At 49.8% G+C, this 26,140-nt stretch overlaps 2 protein-coding genes across 11 annotated transcripts in view; both read right to left on the bottom strand.

The window, feature by feature from the left end:
* The window catches only part of LOC122373524 (integrin beta-PS-like), a gene marked incomplete at its 3' end in the record, with an annotated part of 34,023 nt that extends 21,481 nt beyond the window's left edge, over positions 1-12,542 (bottom strand). The window contains exon 1 of the mRNA XM_043351663.1: positions 12,470-12,542. The remainder of the gene's footprint in view (positions 1-12,469) is intronic.
* A 4,156-nt stretch (positions 12,543-16,698) lies between these two features.
* The window catches only part of LOC122373520 (cyclic AMP-responsive element-binding protein-like), a 36,374-nt gene continuing 26,932 nt past the window's right edge, over positions 16,699-26,140 (bottom strand). For 7 of the 10 annotated variants that reach the window (XM_043351659.1, XM_043351660.1, XM_043351657.1 and 4 more), the window contains exons 4-7: positions 25,460-25,634; positions 25,055-25,192; positions 18,412-18,547; positions 17,738-17,981 (exon numbers count right to left, since the gene is read on the bottom strand). In XM_043351659.1, coding sequence (XP_043207594.1) covers positions 17,834-17,981; positions 18,412-18,547; positions 25,055-25,192; positions 25,460-25,634 — 597 coding nt within the window. In that variant the 3' untranslated portion in view covers positions 17,738-17,833. Of the gene's footprint in view, positions 17,566-17,650; positions 17,702-17,737; positions 17,982-18,411; positions 18,548-25,054; positions 25,193-25,459; positions 25,635-26,140 lie in introns of those variants that run through there. The other 3 variants (XR_006255061.1, XM_043351651.1, XM_043351650.1) reach the window with 3 other exon arrangements.

Genomic DNA, 26,140 nt, shown 5'->3' with positions numbered 1-26,140 from the left:
TATTCGGTTACCGGGAATGGTTTCATGCACTCCTTGCAAGGTCCAGTGCTTGACTTTAGCATTGTTGACTTTGCGTGACGTCATTTATGACGTCACTAAGGCCATATAAGTTTTTTGTCAATAACTCCTGATCAGATGGAGCTAGAGAGTCGGGAAAGCCACCATTGGACTCAGGAACACCTGCCGAATCGAATGATATGCAATATGACCTCCTTCAACCATTTTCGTGACCTGAGGGGCTCCGACCTGACCTTGACCCGAGGTTAACACCTTAAGTTGACTTCACCCGAACACCATGTATAGCATTCAACGCGCCTGAGCTAGACAAACACGATGATGCCAAAATCGCGGCAGTGCGACCATTTTTGGCAAAGTAATTAACCTAAAACCGAACCCGTGCCTTGTGGCACTTACCTGACCTAAGAGTCACTGGCTGACCTAAGACCTTAAAATCGGGTAGTACCTAATTTTTGCGTCTTATAACGGCACACAAGCTTGTTTTTTCCGCGAGGCTCTAGCTCAATTAGAGGCGAAACGGCGAGGGAGTTGTACCAACCCTCCCCGGTCAATATAGAAAACCAATCGGTCCGGCCAGTGTTAAATACCGGAATTGTGATCTAACCCATTAAAGCCGGAATTTTTATTTTTTGATTATTTGGTTGCCCTTAACAAATGTTAGCCACACGGGCCCCAGTAAGAAAACTGTGCAAGCTTAAAAAAATTGTTCCATCGGTTCTCAAGTTATAAGTATGGGTCATAAATGACCCAACCGGCATTGGGGCATAGTCACAAAAGGAGTTATCACGAAAACCGATTTAGCTAGATACCTTATTGTGTATACTGTATAGCGGTTTCAGCCAAACAATATTAAGAGGCACTGCATTGCAATGCTTTGCAACGTCTCATTAACGAGGCCGTTGGTGCCGCTGGCAGGCCTGTGGTGCCCCTGTTAGGCCTCTGGTGCTCCAGAGGGGACACCATAGGCCTGACGGGCCTGTGGTGTCCCTGGAAGGACTGTGGTGCCCCTGGGCCCTGACAAGCCTGAGGTGCCCCTGACAGGCTTGTGGAGCCCCTGACAGGTCTGTGGTGCCATTGCTAGGTTTGTGGTGCCCCTGGCAGGCCTGTGGTGCCCCTGGCGGGCCTGTGGTGCTCCTGCTAGGCCGCTGGTGCCCCTGGGTCCTGGCTGGACTGTGGTGCCCCTGACAAGCCTGAAGTGCTCCCGACAGGCCCGTGGAGCCCTTTACAAGCCCAAGGTGCACGTGCGAGGCTGGTGGTGCCCCTGTGAGGTCGATGGTGCCCCTGGCAGGTCTGTGGTGCCCCCTGACAGACCTGTGGTGCTCTTGCTAGGCTGATGGTGCTCCTGCAGGCCTGTGGTGCCCCTAACAAGCCTGTGGTACCCCTGACAGGCCCGTGGTGCCCCTCGGCCGGCCGAGTCGCCGGCCCGCCCCGCGTCACGGCCCCGGACAACCGGTCCGCTCATGATATCCCAACATCGCTACACTAGGCCTGTGGTGCCTCTGATAGGTCGGTGGTGCCCCCGGGTGCCAGGGGAGGTCATGAGTGACCCATATGACCCCCCCTCCTTTGGATCCGCCACTGTGATCTGATCACAACCCCCAGAAATAAATAATCGTATAATCATCAATTGCTTCCCTTGTATTCAACATACGGGAAAATTGACAACACTATTGCCGGCTGGGTCATTTATGACCCAAGGACATTTATCGAGGAAAAAAAGTTATCCGATGGCGACAAGAAGGGCAAAAATATACATCATGTCTTTTTCAGACAAATTTAGATGCCAGGTGGACGATCATTCAATAGATAGTAAAGTGCAAACATAACATAATATTACTTTTTGGGACGGCGCGCCATTGCCAGTGACCGGCGGCTGTGCAGTCCCGTCGTCTTTGGCTCCAGAAACTTCAGTGAACGAGCTCACACGAGTTATATGCGGCTCCGACGCTCGTCGCTGAACCCACAAATCCAACTAAACACACGCACAAGTTCCTCAAAGTGCCACTTGCCTCCATTTAGTAAAAATGTTAAGATGTTGCGTTTGGGTCATATATGACCCAAGCGGCATTAATGGGCTAATGTAAAAAGACGGCCCAAGGTAACCCGACGTCAGTGACAGGTGTCCTATATTTGCAGCGTCTTATATTCACGAAGGTTTCAATTTCCACTTTCTTCAGCCGAGTGATGGTTGCCAATAGCAAGGCTCTCTAAATGCAAGCCGTAATCGCCACGCAATATGTGGAAGGCTTTTGATGTCAATACATACATAAATGCATACATAAAACGCGCTTTTCACAAAATTCATAAACTCAAGCGCATCTGTTTTAAATGACCAGTCATTTACGCATGGATGCGTGCAGGCCACACAGGTCAGCGTAAGCCGGGCGCGGCGGCCGAGCCGAAACTGGGGCGGGGCGGGCGGTAGTTGGGTAGGAAGAGCGGCTCCTGCAAATTTTGCGCAAATATGCGCAGTTAGCTTTTATGTTGCCCTGGTGTAAATTTAAATTTTTCTTCATCTCACAAAAAATCAGAGTGGAACTAGATGGGACTACCTGTTGTTTCCTTACCTAAACTTTGCAGTTATATTCCAGAATCACTGTAGGAGAGCCTTCATACAGCACTGCGGATCCGAAGGTTGGGACTTTAATTGTGAAAAACCGCCCGCCCGCCCGCCGCCAAACGCAAACACAGCAAAACGCGCAAAACGCACGCCTAAAACGCCAACGCAAACTTCGCAAAAAAACAATCGCCCGCCCGCCGAAAACCGCAGAAAAAAAAACGCACAAATTGCCGCAAAAACCGCGCGTCCGCCGCAAAACACAAACCCCGCAAAAAACGCAAACACCGCCGCCGCAAAAAAACGCCCGCATCGCCCACCGCCAACCGCGAAACGCCGCAAAAAAACGGCCGCACGCCGCGAACCGCAAAACGCCGCAAAAACGGGCGCCCGCCGCAAACCGCTAAACGCCGCAAAAAACGACCGCCCGCCGCTAACCGCAAATAACGGCCGGCCGCCGGCAACCGCAAAACGCCGTAAAAAACGGCCGCCCGCCGCAAACCACAAAACGCCGCAAAAAACGGCCGCCCGCCGCAAACCGCAAAACGCCGCAAAAAACGGCCGCCCGCCGCAAACCGCCACTAAAACGGCCGCCCGCCGCCAAACACAAAAACCGCAAAAAACGCAAACACCGCCGCAAAAACAACGCCCGCAACGCCCGCCGCCAACCGCAAAACGCCGCAAAAAAAACAGCCGCCCGACGCCAAACGCAAACACCGCCAAAAACGCAAAAACGGCCGCCCGCCGTCAAACGCAAACCCCGAAAAAAACGCAAACACCGCCGCAAAAAACGCCCGCCGTAAGTAAAACGCTAACACTGACGCATTAAGACAAATATGGCGCCCTGCGGCAAATGTGGTGCAATCATATCTGCCGTTTAAGCAGCCATCCCTTAATTACAGCGCATCCTAATCGTCCAATGTTCGACAAAGTTACGCACATTCTGCGCTTTGCGGCAAAAATGGCGCTTTTAGACAAACGTGGCGCACTGCAACAAACATGGCGCATTCGTTCATGTCGCTTAACAATTCATCCACCCACCAAATTTGAACCCAATCGGACCATATTTGAGAAAGTTATGGACATTTGAATATTTCACGATAAAATATCTCCGCAAAAGAGGAGCCCAGCTGAACACGTGTGCCACGTGACCACTGGTGATGAAAGCAGGACCTGTCACCTCACCGACTGACCCAATTTAGTGTTCTTGGCTGGTTCTGTTTCCACGCTATACGGCCACCAGTTGGCCAAAACACCATTATGTGGGAGGTACTCGACTCAAACACGTGGCCACGTGGCACGTGCCGGACCTCTGACAGCTTCACCGTTCACGCCACGTGATGACCCATCGACGTGGCCATCAGCATGTAAAAGATGACCCCGGCCGGTGTCACCGTCACTGAACAGTGGACGGCTAAACTCGAAAAACGGGAAAATTTAGGGAAATTTCACCTTTCGAATATATAATTTCCCTAGAATTTTAAATCTTTCATTTTACAAAAAATCCGAGATAGCAGTTTTCTAGCACCGTTCTTTCTGTGTCTATACCCGTTTTCAGATCAACCCTATCATAAAAACTGACGGCCTGACGGCCATTTCCCCCATTCCTTGCATTTCACAATGTTGGTGTATTTAAGAACAAAAATTGACCCCGTGCCACGGCACGTGCAATAGCACGTGCGCCACGTGACCACTAGTGCGACAAGCTGGACTCATCTGCTCACCGGCTGCACTGATTTGGTGTCGCTAGTTGAAGTCGTTTCCACGCCATAGGACCCCCAGTTGGCCAATGTCGGATTTTCCCGGAGGTTACCCCATCAAACACGTTTGCACGTGGCACGTGCTTTTCAATCGCCCCATATCTGACCCATACCACGTGGTAGCCGACACCCCGGGGCACAACATATTGGAACTTTTTCAAAATCTAACGTGGAAATTTTTGGCAAAATCGAGTTGAAAATAATTTTTCGAATTTGCCATAGGCTCAACATGGGGTAACTGTCCGTCACGATTACCCGAAATTGTATCCTATGATTTTTAAATAAATAACACCAAAAGTTGAGGTGCCAGCCCGAGATCCGACCCTAAAAATATCAGCAAATATAATTGACGAAATTTTTCGCAAATCGAATTTCCAATTTTCCCCCATGTTAACCCTATGGGAAAATGCACGTGCCGATTACCCCAAAACGGGCCCATTATATTTTATACAACTTCCCCACAAGGTAGCTCCCCCATAGGGGACCAAACGGTGAAAATGGCAAGAAAGTTGACCGTGCCGTTTTTGCGGGAGTCAAAATGACCAAAATCGCGGCCGAAACGCTAAACACCCCCTAGAGAGGTAGCTCAGGTTGGGATTTTCAATAGAAAATCACAATTCTAAAGAATAGTGATTGTTCTTAATTGAAAAGTCCCAACCTTCGGATAAAAAAGCTATAGTACATCTTAGTTAGGGATTTAGTATGCCAAAAATTTTGCACTGACCAGTCGGCAACTTCATAACAAACATTTTGATGCATAATATGTGGGATTTCAATTTGGTGTCTATCAGCAATAAGACTCTGAATATCCGGCTCAAGAAACCTCTTGCTCCGCGTCAGTTTCCGAGTTCTGGGATACCCCATCTTCGGGGGCTGATTACAGTTATTTTTGGTCACCCGGATTAGTTTTTTGGCCTAAGTATAATAATTTGATCAATTTCAAATCGATCTACAGGGTGTTTCATAAAGAATGTCAATATTAAATTCGCCATATTAACCACATAAAACAATATATTTGCGTAATTTACAGATTCACATACACCAGAAGACTTGGACATTTGATTTTTGTCTGTTCACTTTTCTCTATCTAGACAAACGGTTCCACGACAGCCCAGTGAAGATCGACGCACTCTCGGTCCCGTCCACGAATATGGCGCACGGCCCGGAGCACTTCTTCGCAGTCCATGGGGAGTTAACGAAATCTTGCTCTAAGTCTGAAGTGAACTCTAAAGTGAAGGGTTAACTCTAAAGTGAAGCCGAAACTTTCTCATAAATTTGGAGATGTTCTTAAGGCTTCCGAGCTGTATCACCATCCACGCCTTCTGTTCTTTCGAAAATGGCGTATTAATCATTTGAGAACGGCGAACCGTGAGGTGAACCCGACATATCCCGTTCTGAAAAAGGAATGACAACAACTTTGGCATTTAATGCTATTTATATAAAATGTCCATCAACTTCCAACAATGCTTGAAAGTTTGCACGTGCTAGACACATTTTTTTTCTTTTTGAACTCCCCAGTTTAAAATTGACATTCAAATTATGAAACACCCTGTATATAAAAAATAATCCGAAACTCCGGAATCGCCGGTGGCCTCTCGTGAGGGCGTTTCCGACCAGTGTGCCGCCGGCCGGACATCCGGAGTGACCGATACACGCCGCGGCTCTGCGCGGAGGCCTCGGACGGACGGGGAGCTGGGACACATCCAGAGATTACATGTCTGTGTACTTTCCTCTGTCGAGCTTTGATCGACGATCGACAATAGCCGTTTTCACGACGGCCATCTGGTACACATTTGGTGCACATCTGGTACAGATTAGGTTCAGATTTGGTAAAATCAGGTTCAGTGTGTCTATATCAGCAGCTATCAGCTAGGGTTGCACTAATTACTTACAGGGTGGAAAGTAATTACGCGAACATGTATTTTCTTACAACTTTGACTGTCAGTGGAGCATTTTTATGAGTACGGGCTGTCATGGAACATGATTGGTCGTGTTTGTTGTCGCCTCATCTACCAAAAGTGACCTAACTTTGGAGAATGACCTAGAGGGTCTTAAACACATCTCGACTTAGAATGGTGCAGACGCCATACGCTGCACAAGACCAAAATGGACAAAGAGCTCAATTTCGAGCTGCCAGGGAAAGCGTTTGTGATTTTCTTGGCTGGATTGGCGTAGAAGAGATTCTTAGAGGTCTCGGCACCAGCATTGCACAATTATACGTTTGTTTGAAGCATAGTAGGGGAGAGTGGGGCAATGGCGACACCATAAGCATTTTGCTCAATAGCTTAGCTATTTGAAGCTATTTTATGGTGATTTTGACTGTGGTTATAGCCAAAGGAATAGGCTTTCAGATAGCACCCAGTTTTAGTATCTCAGATCACTGATGACAGATTCAGAGCCTACGCAAAAATGTGGTGAAAAATGGAGGTGCAAAAAAGCGAGGGGCAATGCCGGCCACTAAGTGCAATAGCACAAAAGTCGAAATATCGTCACTGCACTGAAAACAATTTAACCCAAGGCTGGCGAGTAAACCGGTGTTTTACGGGTACCCCTATCCGCAACCATTTTTAACCACCCTCCCAGGAGTAGGGGAGAACGGGGTCAATTGTAACATTTTTTGCATTTTATCATCTGGTGCAAACACGTTTGCAGTTATAAAACTCTTTCTTTTATTTTCAGAAACTATGATGTTTTGTCTTTAAAATGCAGTTAAAACATTTCCAAAATAACTTCTTTTTCGGGTCAAAATTGTTGTTCGAAAAAGTCAATTCAGCTGTTACAATTCACCCCAGATACGGGGTCAAAAGTAACACCACCCGGGGACAATTGTAACATGTTAATTTACAGGCTACAGCAACACAATTTTTTCCAAAACTTTGATTTAACAAAAGTATTGAACACTTGTTCATCTTCCCAGACTTGATAAGGACGGTTCTTCTCAGGAAAAAAGGCCTAAAACCTCGCACTTGTACAGGGGTTGGATGGACCTCCTCTCCCTTGGTTTTTCGCAAATAAATCGCGTAAAAAGCTGCCGATTGCGACAAAACTTACAGTTCTCTTAATTCTAGCAATGTTTCATCTCCCTTGAAAATTTGACGACTTTGACATAATGGCCACTGACCTATAACCTGTTACATTTGACCCCAGCAAAAATGTTACAATTGTCCCCGTCGCGTCTTGACATATTTTAGACGAAACTGCCGCAAAAAGATGTTGCATGTACAGCATTTAATGCTTTCAATTTATCGACAACAAGCCTGCCAACGCATACACAAAGTCTAAAGTCGATATCTTTTCAATGGCGGGAATGAGCTAATCAAATATAACGGAATAAAAATTTACAAAATGCTCTCAAAAACACATTACTGTGCACAGCCATCGACATACCCGGCACTTTTGCTTCAAACTCCGTTGGGAAAGGCAGTATAGAATAACGCATTTTCAGTCTGAACATCAGCTCATTCTATTGGTAAGCTTATGAATTATTAGCACTGTTACAATTGCCCCGTGTTACATTTGACCCCGCTCTCCCCTAGTGCTAGGTCCCATTGCGGTGTAGTCGTACTTGCTCTGAGCGGATATAGCCGCTGTCAGCGAACAAGTCCGCTGAGAGCAGGGACGACTACACTGCAATGGGACCTTACTGTACTCCTGGGAGGGTGGTTAAAAATGGTTGCGGATAGGGGTACCCGCAAAACACCGGTTTACTCGCGGGCCTTGGGTTAAATTGTTTTCAGTGTGGTATTCATCCTTAAACCGTTCTTTCGATGGAAATTTAAGTGAGAATTAAGAAACGACAACTGTATTCAGCAGTTAACAGTACACTGCACTGCAACACAACACTGCACTCGCTGCAACACAACAGCGCGGCGCCAACAGAGCAGCAAACTAACACAACCGTTAACACAGCAAGCAAACTAACACAGCCGTAAACACAGCAACCCGAAACGTTGAGCTTTAACGAGAGAAGTCGCAAACAAAACCGCGTGGAGTCATTCCGGACACGTGTCCGGTATTACCCCGAGGTCAGCTTTATTTTAAGAAAGCAGGCAGCAGTCAAAAGCATTGCGCCGCAAACGCCTCACATCCAGCAGTCGCCTAAGAAAGGCTTAATTGAAGGTCATTGCAAAGCAGCACTTCTGAAAATGCGTTAACACATTTCACAGTCAGCAAATAGATGCAACAAAAATTAAAAATCAGATACGAAAAACACATTTAACGCTATAAAAATGAAAATAATGGAGCTACCGTGACAAAACTTGCACCACGTGCTAGAATGGCGCTCAACTGAAATGTAAACAACATCAGCTGATTAGTGATGGATAAAATACTCACTAGAGATGGGTGGCCGGCATTACCCACCGTCCGCCATTGCCCCACTCTCCCCTAACACTTGAGAGGACTAAAAAAGCAAAGTCGTCCGCGGCAGGAAAACCTCAGCGGATTCGGTCGCTGGACGGGTGTTCACCATGTCGGCGACAACACGACGCCAGTCGACCCGAAAACTGGCAAAATAGCCCACTCTGGCCGGGTACCCGATCTAAGGTATCACGATTCGCACATAAATACGTGAAAATTCGAAAATAAAGCCGCACAAACCCTCGGGATGACCAAAATTCACGAATTAATAGCAAGATTGTCGATTGCAGTTTTCTAAAGACCACCAAAGCTGGACAGAGGAGGACAGGCAGCTGGATTTGTGGTTGGGTGAGACATCTGTGAAACTGTTTCATCCGTCAAACCTGCAGAACAACTGCTCTGGGGGCTGCTGATGCGTCCTATGTCCCGTCCGTCACCATCTTCAAACATCCGGCAAAGGAACACATCAGTGGGTCATGAGCCCCCGGGTGGTGTCAGAATTGCATGTAGCGCCCAAAAAGTCACTAAAAATAAAGTATACAACCAGTGGAACATCCTCTCATACGAGTGTCTCCGTCTGATCCACCGTGCAGCAAAAGGGGCAAAATGGTCAAGGGAACATTTGTGCCCGACGCAAAAACTCATCTTCATGATTGCTGAAGTCCTTCCTTTCACGGGACCAACAAGGAGCAAGCTAGATGCTGTGAAAACCCGTTTTCTTCTGGTCATATAAAAGCTGATCTGGGAATACCCCAGACCTCAATTCCATCAAAAATATCCAGGTGACTCTTCAGGAGAACGTCAAAAAGCTGCAAGGAGCCACCAACATCGATTGCCTCACTGGACAGCTCCAGGAGGTGTGGGTAAAGCTTTGGCCAACAGTGCTTCACATGCTGATGACAATGCTGCCAGAACGCTTTTGTCAGTGTATCGTAACTAGATAAGGATGTAGTAAAAGACGAACTTTTTATGTCACCGCCGTTTTTTCCATTGCTAGAAAACGAAAAAATATGTTCGCGTAATTACTTTCCACCCTGTATATGCCTGCTTTGTCATACTCATATTATCAGAAAGCATCATCGATTAAAACACTGAAATATATTCATAAAATGAAGATATTTGCTGTAAAAGAAACTAGGTGCAGATTTGGTCAAATCAGGTGCATTCGACGGATAGCCCGTCGTGAAAACGGCTAATAAAGCTTAACCCGCGCCCCGTAGGGAGCCGAAATGCCCCCCCCCCCCCCGTCCTTTTCCGTAGATATCTCCTAAACTACTGCAGATATCGTCACAAAACTTTCAGGACCCTTCCAAGCATCAATTTTACACATTGTGACTTAAACTATTTCCAAAGGCTATGACAGATTTGCCACAAAACACGTCAGAATGACGTCACGTTCTGCCATTTTCGACCCAAGAAAAGGTTTCACAGGAAGAGCTGTCAGGCTTACAGCTTTGAAGATACAAAAAAAAGTTCTGGCATAAAAGTTGTAGAATTACAAGGGCTATAAAACTGCTATCGCAGCATTGTGCAATTTTTTGGATTTGACCCCTTAAAATCAAAAAGTGATAGGTATTTTGGATAAAATGCCCGATATAATTTTGGATATAATGCCCCCCGAGAAATGGAATTTCGAAAAACTGAACGTACGCTATAGTCACTACCGCCCTGCATCGACATACCAAATTTGAGATCGATACCTCGTTTTTGGCCTCTTTTTAACCTGCGCCGGGCCGGGGGTGTTTGAACACCCCCCCCCCCCTGCGGTTTTTCGCAGATATCTCAAAAACGGCGGCGCGAGCGCCGCCATTTTTGGCACACCTGTTTGTGCATCTTTTCCGCACATGTTGTGAAAATTTCAGACCCAGGTCCCTTTAGGTCAGGTCACCAGGTCACGCCAAGTGACCTCACCTCAGGAAAAATAAGAATGCTCGTCATGACTAGATAAGTGAAACTTTTTTAAATATAAAGGTACCGTATTATAGAAAGCCCTTTATATACATATAAAAGTACCTTTATATTTAAAAAAGTTTCACTTATCTAGTCATACATGTCACAATGAACGTTCAATGCTCGTCATAGCTACACCGATCGATCGATTGCCTTGAAACTTTCAGCGATTGATTAGAGCAACATTATCTACAAAATGTTTATCTCGGAATTTTGATATCGGTGACCTAAGGTCAGGTCAATTTTGCGGCCTCTCCATTACCTATAAGTCAATGGGAGAAAATTGAAAAGCGTCTGTTTTGCACGAACGCCATTCTAGACACTCTCAAACATCGAGACATAGATAAAATTGACACACTGAACCGGAAAATGGCAACTGTACCCCTCGTTATGTCCCCGAGGTCATCTCAGGTCACGAACAGAATTTAACAGTTTTTCGCTAATAACTTCTGATAGAGGCGTGCTAGAGCGCTGAAAACGCCTTAGATGTGTTCGGCTCGACGTTGCGGATCGACTGATTTGCAACATGACCTTTTCCAGTCAGGTCATGACCTTGACCTGAGATCAAATTTTCAAGTTGACCTTGCAAGGTCAAACTATAGTTCATTCGACGCGTCTCGGCGAGGGGAACACGATTTTGGCAATAGAAATGTCGTGGCTTTTTGTAGTCGAAAGTTATTGTCGAAAAACACTTTTCGTAAAAACAGCTATTTTTGGAGTTTTTGCCCTCTGGAGGCTAAACCGTTGACCTGAGGTCAATATTGATAATGACCTTTTCAAAAGAAAAGTTCAAAAGCTATCGATTGCTCTTCCATGCGTTTTTCTAGCTACCATGTTTTCTGAAAAATATAATGACAATTGGCAAATTTTGACCCTTGATGACCTCTGGTGACCCCAATATTGCTCTAAGGTTAAAAAATGACCGAAATACTTTCAAACGTACGCATTGAGAGCTATCGACTGCTTTTTACCGCGTCTTTCTAGCCCTCTTAGTTTTTGAGTTAGAGGTGGGTGGTAACATATGCCCCCCCCCCCCCACTAGGGCGAAGTTGGCTGAGACCGCCACTGGAGCGCGGGTTAACATTCACCTGAACTGAAGTCTTATTTGTGTACGGTAGAACCGACCAGCATCAACATTCTTTTGTATGTTTGTTTCTGTTTTCATGGCTGTTTACAATGGCAAATGACCGCTGCAAATAGTCATTTTTAAGCATCTTTGGGTATCAATTTTTTGGGGGACGTCTCCCTCAGATTCCTCGATAGGGGGGACGCGTTTCCCCGTCCTCCTCCCCGCTTTCGACGCCCATGTACAAACGTCAGGAGATATTTTACTCAAGAATGCTTAGTGCTTCTTACACACTTCACAGCGTAGGCGCGAAGCAGAAAATGTGCTAGAAGGCGGGAAATCTTGCACAGATCCATATGCAAATAATATCAGTGATTTCGGCAGAACATAAGCTAATCGTCACCTTATAAACCCTCTCCCCTCCCGCGGCATACCCTTACTTCCCGTGGTGTGCCCTCTCCCCTTATCTCCGTGGTGTGCCCTCTTCCCTTATCTCCGTGATGTGCCCTCTCCCCTTATCTCCGTGGTGTGCCCTCTCCCCTTATCTCCGTGGTGTGCCCTCTCCCCTTAACTCCGTGGTGTGCCCTCTCCCCTTATCTCCGTGGTGTGCCCTCTCCCCTTATCTCCGTGGTGTGCCCTCTCCCCTTATCTCCGTGGTTTGCCCTCTCCCCTTATCTCCGTGGTGTGCCCTCTCCCCTTATCTCCGTGGTGTGCCCTCTCCGCTCCGGTATATGCGCGGTGTACCCACTGCCCTCTTACCTGCGCTAGTCAGCAGCGCGGCCGCTGCTCCGGTGGCTGCTGTCCCTGCTGCGGTCCTGCTCAGCTCACTGTGTCCCTACTCTGGTGGTCGTCCGCCCGGCGCAGGACACAGCGCCCCCCGGACACAGCGCTCAGCGGACACGCCGCTCAGGGGACACGCCGCTCAGTGGACACAGCCTCAGTGGACACAGCGCTCAGCGGACACGCCGCTCAGGGGACACGCCGCTCAGTGGACACAGCCTCAGTGGACACAGCGCTGACAGTCAGGCCGCTCTCACTGCCACGCTCGGCGCTGAGCGTCAGCACCGCCCTCTCCACTCGGCCTGTGTATGTATACACAGCGAGCGTACCCTGTCCGCGGTGACCGGACGCCCCCCCCCCACACCCCCACACCCCACCCCTGGCATCGTCCCCCGCGACGTCACCAGGAATCGGCGGCCCGCCCGAGAACAGCGCTCAACGACTGGAAATGACTGGTGTTTCATTGTGTAAGCCCGCGCCGCGCCCAGTAGGGAAAGGGTAAAACGGCCCCCTCTTATTTTCTGCCTATATCTATTAACCCGCGCATGACTGGGGGGGCTCTACAGAGCCCCCCCCCTCCCGTTTTTCGGCAATATCTTCTAAACCGTTTCACGGATCAACACGAAACTTGCAATACCCTCAGTGGCATCAATTTGACACCTTGTGTCAAAATTTCAACTTTCTAGCTACCATAGTTTGGCAGGAAATGACGCCAGAGTGACGTCATGTCGGCCGAATTTGATGCAAAATATTGAATTACGGCAAACAATCTCAAGAGCTTAGTTTTAAAGCTTGATCCAATTTATTTGCATCACTGGACTAGGTATGTACAGTCGTGTCCAGGTTGATGGTCCCCTACTCTTTATCCACCGGGTTCCTATGGCTCAGCATTGGCAGCAGCCGCCTGGTACCGGTAGGCTGTGCCGCATGACCCGAGAGTGAAGCGGCACAGTCTACCCACGCCGTTTGACATCGGCTCGGGTCGCCGGGTGGAGCGCTTTGTAGACCAGCTGTCGCGTCAGACCAGCGCGGGGGGAGGGGCTCGTCTCGGTGGTTGGCGTGGGCTGGCGAGTGGTGTGGGGCGTGTTGGTGGACCATGGGGGCTGGGCGGGTGTGTGTGTGGTCACTTGCTGCATTGCACATTTTGCGTCGCTTAACAATTGCATTCCTGTTTTTGCTAAGCACAATGCACGGAAGACCCAGCGAATATAATTCACTTGTGCATTGTGCAAAACGTGCTTTGGCATGGTATCGAGGCAACCATAGGTCTTGTGTCACATATATGCATGATATTTAGGCAATATACGCTTATGAAAATGGTAGATTGATCGGATTGATCCTGGATGTCAATTCGTATGCTAAATGTCGACATGTATTAATTGAACGAATGAATGAATCAATCAATCAATCGACAATCGACATGTAGATATAAAACCGTATAAATGGCTCGCAACCACTAAAATCAAACCAGATACTAACTCGGAAAAGTAGCCGGAGCCCCGATGAGGCTCGAACCGGGACTCCACGTTGAAGGTTTTGCCAATGATCCATCATCATTCCACCAAGCTAGAGCGACCGGCACCCGAAACCACAAAAACATTCATTGACTTTGCTGCCGACCTCCCGGCCCCGCCGCCCGCCCGGCCAGACTTTGCCCCGGCCGTGGCCGCCATCCGGTGTAGCTCAACGTAGGAGTGCTAGACTGTCAAACTGACCGGTAGTGAGAGGCCCGGTTCGAGACGCTTCGCGTGCTGGGTGTTTATTTCTGTGTCCGAGGCTATGCGATTAGTCCACTTTTCAGAAAGATTATTTGGTGACAGGTCTGTTTTCTTTCTTTCTTTGCTGCAATGCATGAGGAGACCGTATGGACCCTTACCTGTCCTTCCGCACCCCACTTGGGAGTTGGGTGTTTGAACCCCCCGGGTTTTGTGAATATCTCTAAAACGAATTTTTGGAGGGTGGATTACGATCGGTTCTATGCGACAAGTGACCACACACACCCAGCCCCAGGTCCGCTCACTCCCTCCCCACATCACCCCCGCCCCACACCACACTCCAGCCCGCCTCATCCACCGAGCCGAGCCAAATAGACAGGCCTGACCCTTACCCCCCTCCTCCCCCAGCCGGTGTAACGCAGCGTCCGGTAAGATCGCTCTACCAGGCGACCCGAGCCGGTGTCATACAGTGTGGGTAGGCTGTGCCGCTTCACTCTCGGGTCATGCGGCACAGCCTACCGGTACCAGGCGGCTGCTGCCAATGCTGAGCCATATGAACCCGGTGGATAGAGTAGGGGACCATCAACCTGTACACGACTGTACAAATAAACGTAGCTATCAAACTGCTATCTCGAATTTTCGAAATTTTGAAATTTTTGGAAAAATATGTGTTTACAATTACAAAAAATATATATTTTTTGATTTTTTGCAAAAGTTTTTGATTTTTCGCAAAAAAAAGGAAAATATGTGATAGAACACACACTGATTAACTACTCTAGGAAGTTTTAGCCCAATATATTCAAAAAAGCCAAGTTATTTGCATTATTGTCAAAATTTTACAATTTTACATTTTTCAAAACCATTTTTCAGTACGTTTTTGACATCGTACAACATTATAAATGGCACCATCGTGTTCCTGAGCACAAAGTGCATCTGATATGCACCTTTTTGTTGAAAAAATTCATTTTCAAAATTTGACCTTTTCTGACCTGAATTGACCTGACCTCCGGTAAATTCAGCTGAAATGACCTTAAATGACACAGACGATATTATTTTCGAAATCTACGTGTAAAATGGACCATAAAACATGCATCACGTTACCGATACATCATATACAATTTTCGTGACCTAGGATGACCTGGCCTTGACCTGAAAAAAAAAATCTAAGTAAAAGTTCGTTACCCTCAGGGTATCTAAGGCATATATCAAGGAGTGCGTAAACCAAAAATGAGCCTGATCGGACTTGTCAGTCGGCGGCCAGAGCCTAGATTGTTAACAAGCAAAAATGTTTTACGGGCAGAGCTGTCACGCATGCAGTAGGTACCTACCTATTGTAGGAACAGAGAAACATCTTTCACAGGTGTAGAATTCAAAAGGGTGTCACCTCCCCCCTCTCCCCTCCTCGGCTCCTGCGCCAAATAGCGACACACGTTAACCCGACAGTTGCTCTGGGGTATTTAGCCACCCGCCGTTTGCTGGGGGGGGGGGGGGCGTTAAACGCCCCCAGGCGATAACTCGAGAACCAATAGGTGCAGTGAAACGCACGAGGCGGCAAACGAAAGAACGCGACGATACGCTTCAGATGAGTACTTTTAAGTTTAATTTTGAGGTCACAGGTCGGGTCAAGGTCAGGTCAAACACGTGAAATCGGGCTTTCAGTAGCATGGACTTCAGGACTTTGCAATGGGCGCCTCTCGTCATAAACTCTGTCAAAACGGTGCACAATCCTTCATATAAGGCCTACGAGAGTGTCAGCTCCATGTAGGGGCTAGTCAAGCATAGGTCAGGGTCAAGGTCAGGTCAAACGGGTAGGCACATATCCCCGAAAATCAAAACTGATATTCGCAGTCTGTGACACATCTTTTATGCGTAATTTTGGGCGTAGAACACGATGGTGACGTTCATTTTATCATATGTGTACGTGTTTGGTTCAAAAAGTTCAATTTAAGAAATGCATGTATCATGGTCGTGAAGTAGTCACGAGAAATTGCCAAGTTTCAGTTCAAGATTTTGGAAAATGCGGAACGATAATCAATAATCGAAGATAACCATTTGATTGTTCATGGTAGGTAAATGCATCACAATAGCAAGGGACTTAAAAATTATATACTTTCTTTGATATTCATAATGTTTTGACGCTAAAATATTTTTGAAATCAGCACAGGAAACAAGCGACCTCCAGCCCACCTTTGCCCAACTGAACTTGGCAAATTTTTGTACAGTAAACATGGAAGGTGTCCGTTTTACGCTAAGAACATTAATTTCCAGGTTCGATTTCTGTTTTGCCGCTAGAGGGACGGTGTCTTTCCCACCCGGGGCATGTTACCCCACTCTCCCTTACCATCTTGGATTTTTGAAAATTTCGTACCAATAAAACCAAAACATGGATGTATGTAGGTATTGCCCTATAGACACCAAAATTTTCACACTTTCGAAAAACGTAATATGATTTAATGTAACGGAATACCGTGGTAATGACGACACCAGTCTGGCTCGTATTGTCAACTGTATTCAAACCCCAGAGTGTCAGGCGCGCTGGAAATACACGGTCTTCGACACAAGGGCCGCAGAACGCGCGCGACCAACCCCCCCCCCCCCCCATCGCTGGCAGCGACCGACTGGCGCGAGCGGCGCTCGGCGCGGGCTCGGATGGCGCTCGGTACACAGGACCCAAAGCAGCCGCTCTCCTTTGGAGCAGCACACAGCGTCGTCCGCAACCCCTACTATGCAAAATGCTACGATTCAGGTCACATGTTCATGCGTGCATGTGTTGCCCGTGTCCAGTATGTACAAATGAATTGCCATTAAGACGGTGAACTCTGACCAGCGTCGCCACTCGCCAGCCTCCAACATCAATAACCCCAGCAACGCAGATCTCCTGCACTCAGTGGCAGTTAAAACGTATGGCCAGGAGAAGCAATGCAGGCCCTGCAGTGATGGAGCACCCGTTTGGGCAGCCTGCTATAAACAAAGCTGAAACCTATGGCATTCTAAGGTACCGGCGGTGACAATGAACTGAAGCCTTGGCAGGTGTCTCTCAGGTGGTCAGTCCTGCCGTGCCGGCCCGACTCGTCTGCGGCCGACTGCTGACAGCTCACAGCCGACTACCACACGCGTACCACACCGCCGCCGACGGCTCACAGAGCCAGCCGGAACGGGCATTGGGACGCCGCCGCGCACCCCCAGCCCCAGGATAGCCCCCCTCCCCCACCCCACCCCTCATCAGGTGCCGACATCCGCGGCTCAGGTACAGTGCGCGGCCGCCGGCCGGCCATATCCATCAGCACGGCAGCACCCGCCGCACAGCTCACTGCCGGCGGACAGCAGCACAGCCCACTGCCGGCGGACAGCAGCACAGCCCACTGCCAGCAGCAGCACAGCCCACTGCCAGCGGACAGCAGCAGCACAGCCTGCCGCTGTCCACGGACAGCAGCAGCACAGCCCACTGCCGGCGGACAGCAGCACAGCCTGCCGCTGTCCACGGACAGCAGCACAGCTCACTGCCGGCGGACAGCAGCACAGCCCACTGCCGGCGGACAGCAGCACAGCTCACTGCCGGCGGACAGCAGCAGCACAGCCCACTGCCGGCGGACAGCAGCACAGGCTGCCGCTGTCCCCGCCCAGCCGCTCACGGCGCCTCATTCTGACAGTAGAGCTCCTTGAGCGACTTGAGCTCCTCGATGAGTGCCTTGTTCTGGTTCTCCAGCACGGCCACCCGGCTCTCCAGACACTTGATGTACTCCTTCTTCTTCCGACGACACTCGCGCGCCGCCTCCCTGGCAAGGAGACAGTCGACGGCAGTCAGTAACAGAAATCAGCGGCAGCAAACACAGGATACGCGGGAACACAACAGTCAGCGACAGCAAACACAGGGTACGCGGGAACACAACAGTCAGCGACAACAAAAACAGGGGACACCGCAGTCAGCGGCAGCAAACACAGGGTACGCGGGAACAAAACAGTCAGCGACAGCAAACACAGGGTACGCGGGAACAAAACAGTCAGCGACAGCAAACACAGGGGACACCGCAGTCAGCGACAGCAAATGTAGGACAGAAGGCAGTGAGCGACAGCAAACTCAGGGCACACAGCGACCGCAAGTACAGGTGAGGGACACAGCAGTCAGCGACCGCAAGTACAAGATGAGTTATGGGACACCCTGTGCAGCATCTGTCGCCAATACACCTTTGGCTCTTTTTGTCTCACCTGTTCTTGTAGAGTCGAGTCTCGCGTTTATGGGTGACCTCCTCGATCACATCACTGCCGGCTGGCGAGGCGGTGGTCAGAACCATGTTGCTGGTCTGGTCCAGCTTCAGACCACCGGACACGGTCGGCAGCGACACTGGGGACAGACCCGGACGGCGGGTCAGCGGACGGCAGTGGCACAGACCCGGACGGCGGGTCGGCGGACGGCAGTGGCACAGACCCGGACGGCGGGTCAGCGGACGGCACAGACCCGGACGGCGGGTCAGCGGACGGCAGTGGCACAGACCCGGACGGCGGGTCAGCGGACGGCAGTGGCACAGACCCGGACGGCGGGTCAGCGGACGGCAGTGGCACAGACCCGGACGGCGGGTCAGCGGACGGCACAGACCCGGACGGCGGGTCAGCGGACGGCAGTGGCACAGACCCGGACGGCGGGTCAGCGGACGGCACAGACCCGGACGGCGGGTCAGCGGACGGCAGTGGCACAGACCCGGACGGCGGGTCAGCGGACGGCACAGACCCGGACGGCGGGTCAGCGGACGGCAGTGGCACAGACCCGGACGGCGGGTCAGCGGACGGCACAGACCCGCACCCAGCGGCACAGACCCGGACCGAGCGGTACAGGCTCGCAATGAGCGGTACAGGCTCGGACTGATTATTTTATATATAATATAGTTCTTCCTATATCAGAACATATAAAATAATATTTCTTATAAACAAAAAGGTTTTATTTAATTTTCTGATCATTTTGAGCAAATAAAATCGTAAATCCATTGAAAAAATCCTAATTTTAGGACAGTGAACGATTCTCTTTAAAGGGACCCTCCCACCTTCAAAAAAGTTTATGAATTGGCATGAAAGTGATATCGCTCGATTCAGAAAGAGTGAAAACGAATATCTACCAAATTTCATCAAAAAATATTCACAGGTTTCCAAGATATTAGACTTTTACTTTTGTTTACTTTTTGGGATCTCCGCTGTTCCTAGCGACTTTATTTAAAAGTGCGGCATTTGTTGCGCGCAACGTAGCATATACCACCGCGTGCTACAAAACGTTTTAGTCAAACATTTAAAAATCGTTAGATATCGGCGCTGACGTCACACATTCAGAGGGGTATTCCTATGCATTAGCCTCTCTGAATCAAAATGCTGCAATTTTGAAATTCAATATTTCCGATTTAAGGCAATTCTCGATGTTGTGAGTGCCGAAACCGGTAATTGTGAGCCAGGGACCCCATTTTGGCTATCTCAACTCAAATCTAATGTTAAGGTGGGAGGGTCCCTTTAACCATTCCTTTGGACGACAATCACCAATCCACCCGCGCACAGTGATGCAAATGGGGTTCACGAATGGCCATAAATATCGAAAAGGTCCAAATTTCAAGCTCACCTAACCGAACAAATCGTAATATGGCCAGTCAGGCAAATGTTTGGGGCGTCTGGAAAAAACATCATTTTCATGTTTTTGTCAAAAACCGGCGTCGTGTATTATTGTCAAAAGTCGTGACATTTTCTGTGTCGTAAAATGACTGTCAGATACTCGCAAGTTCAAACGCCGCTAGCGTGCGTTTATGACATACCTACAACTGGCAAAAATTATACATGGCAATGATAACGACAACTCAAGAAACTCAAGATTACCAACCGATATTTATTTTAAAATTACTTTTAAAATTACTTTTATTAAAATTACTTTTAAAATTACTTTAAAATAAATATCGGTTGGTAATCTTGAGTTTCTTGAGTTGTCGTTATCCAACTGTCATGGATACTTTACATGGCAATGATCCCCAAAACCTGCTGCTTCTAATGCCGGGTCACAAAAAGCCGTATCTCTTTTGGTTTGGCGTTGATATTGACTTATTTGTCAGAAGTGCGAAATGACCCTTAGGGCAAGCCGCCTTGATTCTCGTGCCCAGGAACCCCTCGTGGACAGTAGCGGCGGAACACCTTCAATTAACCCGGCAGTTGCTGGGGTATTTCGCCACCCACCGTTTGCTGGGGGGGGGGGGGGCGTTAAACGCCCCCAGCCGATAACTCGAGAACCAATAGGCGCAGCGAAACGCACGAGGCGGCAAACGAGAGAACGCGACGAGACGCTTCAGATGAGTACTTTAAAGTTGAATTTTGAGGTCACAGGTCGGGTCAAGGTCAGGTCAAACACCTGAAATCGGGCTTTCAGTAGCATGGACTTCAGGGTTTCGCAATGGGCGCCTCTCGCCATAAACTCTGTCAAAACGGTGCACAATCCATCTTATAAGGCCTACAATAGTGTCAGCTCCATGTAGGGGTCAGTCAAGCATAGGTCAGGGTCAAGGTCAGGTCAACCGGGTAGGCACATATCCCCGAAAATCAAAACTGATATTCGCAGCCTGTGACACATGTTTTAAAGGTAATTTGGGGCGTAGAACACGATGGTGACATTCATTTTATCATATGTGTACGTTAGGGTGTCCCAAGCATACATGGGAAAAACAAAACTATGAAATATTCAAGGGGCTGAAGTTTGCCCCGGTTCCACTACCGGTAAGGAAGACACTGGTCGAGTTTCAGAGGAATCAGAGTATATTTAGAGGTTGCGAGCTTGTGCACTTTTTAACCATGAGCAAACCCCATTCCATAATATGTGTAGGTATATACCGATTGAACAAGCATGACAAATCAGGGTATTTAGACAATTTTACAGCAGAAGGTAGCACTGCACTATCTATGAAACACTTTCTTTGTCTATCCATCCTTGATTTTCTTGGGCTGCGCCTGCTGATGGTGATGCACTAGCTGAAGCAGGTATTGCTTCTGCTCTTCTGACTTGGTGGTGGTGTTGTACCGCTAGATAAGCGAGATTCCCCGTTCGGCGGCATCATTGACGATATTAAGAGCCCTTGCTCTATGGCTGACCATGTGATAGGCTGCGTCGTCCTTCCTTAAACTCCTTGGTTTATTTCGCGATGAAACCTGGGTCCACCACCAGAGTCGTCAGCAGGAACATGGATGGACCAGGAGGTTACAAAGTCTTCGAGAGGAATGCCAATGCTGCTTCAACATGGCGGCAATTGGAGATCGTCATATTCCGTCTCAGCCTAGGCAGTAGGACCGTAAGAGGGACGACGAGCTGGTCAGAGAAGCAGCCGGCTTCCCGCAGGAGGTGCCGGCAGAAGCAAAGGCCATCACAAGTGCCGGAGCAGGGGCGGCCAACTGCTTGACGCATGACATGGCCAGACTCCTTCTTCAAGAGGATCTGGGGAGACCGGATGCCGACCTCCACCTCAGTCTCTGGCGTAAGCAAGGGCTAGGCGGTGGATGCCTATCGGCATCAACTACGTGCTGGATACTGCAGTAGGTATGTCGTACCAGTACATCCACCGGATCGGCCGCCTCCCGGCGCGGACCTGCCCAGTGCCCAGGGTGACCCGACCTGCGGTACTCAGCGGTGAGGTGCGCCGTTTGCAAGGAGACGACACACCTGACCATATCCTGATCCGGTGTATGTGCCTGGACGATCTTCATCTTAAGTTAACCGGCAACAAAGATGCGACCGAGACGCAGCTGCAGAGAAGTGAAGTGGTCGCGGCATTTGCCCGCGACTTCAGGCACCATCAGGAGCCTAACGATGGTTTCTGGAATGATGCTCGTCGATGGTCGCCTTGCGGACAGTTTGAAGATGAAAATTGTGGCCAACCTCCGGAAACCGCCAAGGAAACAGCTGAAACGACTGGAGGGAAAAAGTGCGAGCGATTCTGCCCCGTCTGAATCATGCCATGCATGCGATCCTAGTAGCCATGTTAAAATGCACCTAAGAAGAGATAAAAATGTTCATTTGCTCGCAACCTCTAAACGTACCTACTCGGATTCACTTGAAATTTTGTCAGCATCCTATCCCAGCCAAGTGGAATGGGGGCAGCCTTCAGCCGGTCAAAAATTAACAAAAAAGTTTTTTGGGACACCCTAGTGTACGTGTTTGGCTCAAAAAGTTCAATTTAAGAAATTCATGTATCATGGTCGTGAAGTAGTCACGAAAAATTGCCAAGATTCAGTTCAAGATTATGGAAAACGCGGAACGATAATCAATAGTCGAAGATAGCCATTTGATTGACCATGGTATTGGCAGCCTAATGGCGTTTACGGCATGTCTGTATGTCTATTCTGTGATTTTATATGATTTTTTGAACATATGCCGTTTTTGGTCGAAAACTCAGAAATCATGACGTCACTAAAACATCGATATCTCAAAAATTTTCCGATCAATTTTTTTGAAACTTTGTCACAATAAACTTCAATCAATTTCCTACAGGTACCAAAAATTTGGCGCGCCTGCGGCGCGCCGTTTTTATGCTATGGCCCGGCGAAAAAAGTGGAGGCGTTTAACGCCCCCCCCCCCCAGCAACTCGCGGGTTAAGGGGGGGGGGGGGCACTGCCGACTTTTGGTCCCATTCTTTCCATGCAATGCCCATAGGGGTAATGTTAAAATGCCCAAATCAAAGGGGGGCACGGTGCCCCGGTGCCCTCCCCGTTCCGCCACCTATGCTCGTGGACCAGCTTGTCATTCATTTATTTGACCTTGACGAAGATGATGGAACATTTGTGTCTATCAGACCCCAGATTTTCTTCGATTGCCGCTGAAATTCTGCTTCAGTCTCCGCAGCTTTGGCATACCCTGGTCGTAACTGAGTGAGAATATTTTCTAAGAAATTTCCAATCCGGAATGCACCTTTGCCTGTTCAACCGTTCGCCGGGAAACGCCGCATCGCGCTGCAACTCGCGCCTCATTCAAGCCGCAAGGGGCCCCCGCGCGCGGGCTCTCAGCGACAAGGAGCATCTTCGCCCATATACCTATCACTGAAAACGGTTTCAGTCATATTTACGCGACCCCTAGCTGAGCGGTGAACGAGGGGTCATATCTGTGGTGATTGGTTTAAAGTCCAAAAATCACATCGCGCGTTAGACGACGTCCAAAAGAGGCGCCAGGACTTTCCGGACACCCTGTGCAGTGGACGGCCGCTGTCCGTCTCGCCATGTGTACTGAGTATACAGTGGACGGCCGCTGTTCGTCTCCCCGTGCGCACTGTGTATACAGTGGACGGCCTCTGTCCGTCTCCCCGTGCGTACTGTGTATACAGTGGACAGCCGCTGTCCGTCTGTCGGTGTCTACTGTGTTTACAGTGGACGGCCGCTGTCCGTCTCCCCGTGTGTACTGTGTATGTATACAGTGGACGGCCGCTGTCCGTCTCCCCGTGCGCACTGTGTATACAGTGGACGGCCGCTGTCCGTCTCCCCGTGCGCACTGTGTATACAGTGGACGGCCGCTGTCCGTCTCCCCGTGCGTACTGTGTATACAGTGTACGGCCGCTGTCAGTCGGTGTCTACTGTGTTTACAGTGGACGGCCGCTGTCCGTCTCCCCGTGTGTACTGTGTATGTATACAGTGGACGGCCGCTGTCCGTCTCCCCGTGCGCACTGTGTATACAGTGGACGGCCGCTGTCCGTCTGTCGGTGTGTACTGTGTATACAGTGGACGGCCGCTGTCCGTCTCCCCGTGCGCACTGTGTATACAGTGTACGGCCGCTGTCAGTCTGTGTGTACTGTGTATACAGTGGACGGCCGCTGTCAGTCTGTGTGTACTGTGTATACATACAGTGGACAGCCTCTGTCCGTCTCCCCGTGCGCACTGTGTATACAGTGTACGGCCGCTGTCAGTCTGTGTGTACTGTGTATACAGTGGACGGCCGCTGTCAGTCTGTGTGTACTGTGTATACAGTGGACGGCCGCTGTCAGTCTGTGTGTACTGTGTATACATACAGTGGACAGCCTCTGTCCGTCTCCCCGTGCGTACTGTGTATACAGTGGACGGCCGCTGTCCGTCTGTCGGTGTGTACTGTGTATACAGTGGACGGCCGCTGTCAGTCTGTGTGTACTGTGTATACAGTGGACGGCCGCTGTCCGTCTGTCGGTGTGTACTGTGTATACCAGTGGCGCAGCCAGGATTTCGTTTCGGGGGGGTCATCGCTTCCAAAGCGGGCCCCCTAGTGTGCGGGCCCCCACCCATTTTTCAGAATCTCTCCATATTTCATACGCATTCTGCTGGGCGGGCCCCCTTTACCTGCACGATAACCCTGAGCGAGTTTGAATCAGAAAATTTGCATAGAACAGTAGCTCGGTAATCACCCGGTCTTCACTTTTTACGCAAATTGACCACGACAGAAATATGTTACTATGACGTATGACTTCGTATCTTTCGAGTCCGATATGAGCCCCAATTCCGCAATATGCATAGCATATTATATGCAATCGGAACTGTTGCCTGCTTCTGTCGCACAAGATTTAAAAGTAGTCCCATGTGCCTGTCCTAAGTCATCTATTGGCTGCTGTAGTAGATTGTGCTGGACAGCCGCTGTCCGTCTCCCCGTGTGTACTGTGTATACAGTGGACGGCCGCTGTCCGTCTGTGCGTACTGTGTATACAGTGGACGGCCGCTGTCCGTCTCCCCGGTGTGTACTGTGTATACAGTGGACGACCGCTGTCCGTCTCCCCGTGTGTACTGTGTATACAGTGGACGGCCGCTGTCTGTCTGTGCGTACTGTGTATACAGTGGACGGCCGCTGTCCGTCTGTCGGTGTGTACTGTGTATACAGTGGACGGCCGCTCACCTGGCACGTAGAACTGTCCGTCTGCCTGCGTGTAGTGGAGGACGGTGTTGCCGCCGCCGGCACCGGCCACGCTGACGGCGAGAGGATGCAGCGTCTGCACTGAGTCGGCCATGGGCAGCTGGATGGTGGTCGGAATCACTGCAGACGCCGCCGGGGGGGGGGGGCCTGGTCAGAACGCTACAAGGTGGCGCCCGGTATCAATAAATACGTGCCAGACATCGGCTAACAGTGAGCACGCCCATCTAATGGTAATGCGGCAGGTAGACTATATACATTTACTGTAGCGTTGCCAATCTCCGATGATGATGTTCGGGGTTTCAGAGCGCGCCCGGGGTGCGACATCCATCGGCTCTCTGGTGTTACAGCTGACTGCAGGTGGCGCGCCCGGGCGGTGGGGGGACCGACCTTTGACGATGCCGCTCTTCGGGAGTGTCTCGGCGTCTCCGTCGCCCCTGTCCTCGGAGATCTCTGCGCCGCCAAGGTCGCTGAGAATTTTCCGGTAGGAGGGGCGGCGCGTCAGGATTTCCCGCCGCCGGCGCGCCGCCTCGCCCTCGGCGTGCACGGGCTCACTGTCGAGCACCTGGACACAGACGGCTCGCTGGTACAGACGGTTCACCGACACAGCTCCCTGGTACAGATAGTTCACCGACACAGCTCGCTGGTACAGACAGTTCACCGACACAGCTCCCTGGTACAGACAGTTCACCGACACAGCTCCCTGGTACAGACAGTTCACCGACACAGCTCGCTGGTACAGACAGTTCACCGACACAGCTCCCTGGTACAGACAGTTCACCGACACAGCTCCCTGGTACAGATAGTTCACCGACACAGCTCCCTGGTACAGACAGTTCACCGACACAGCTCCCTGGTACAGCTCCCTGGTACAGATAGTTCACCGACACAGCTCCCTGGTACAGACAGTTCACCGACACAGCTCCCTGGTACAGACAGTTCACCGACACAGCTCCCTGGTACAGACAGTTCACCGACACAGCTCCCTGGTACAGACAGTTGACCGACACAGCTCGCTGGTACAGACAGTTCACCGACACAGCTCCCTGGTACAGACAGTTCACCGACACA

This window comes from Amphibalanus amphitrite, unplaced genomic scaffold (genome assembly GCF_019059575.1).
Source record: "Amphibalanus amphitrite isolate SeventyFive unplaced genomic scaffold, NRLGWU_Aamphi_draft 001509F_arrow, whole genome shotgun sequence".
Classification (NCBI taxonomy): Eukaryota; Metazoa; Arthropoda; class Thecostraca; order Balanomorpha; family Balanidae; genus Amphibalanus; species Amphibalanus amphitrite.
Note: the sequence above shows the minus strand (reverse complement) of the source record. Positions and strands in the feature narration are given on the sequence as shown.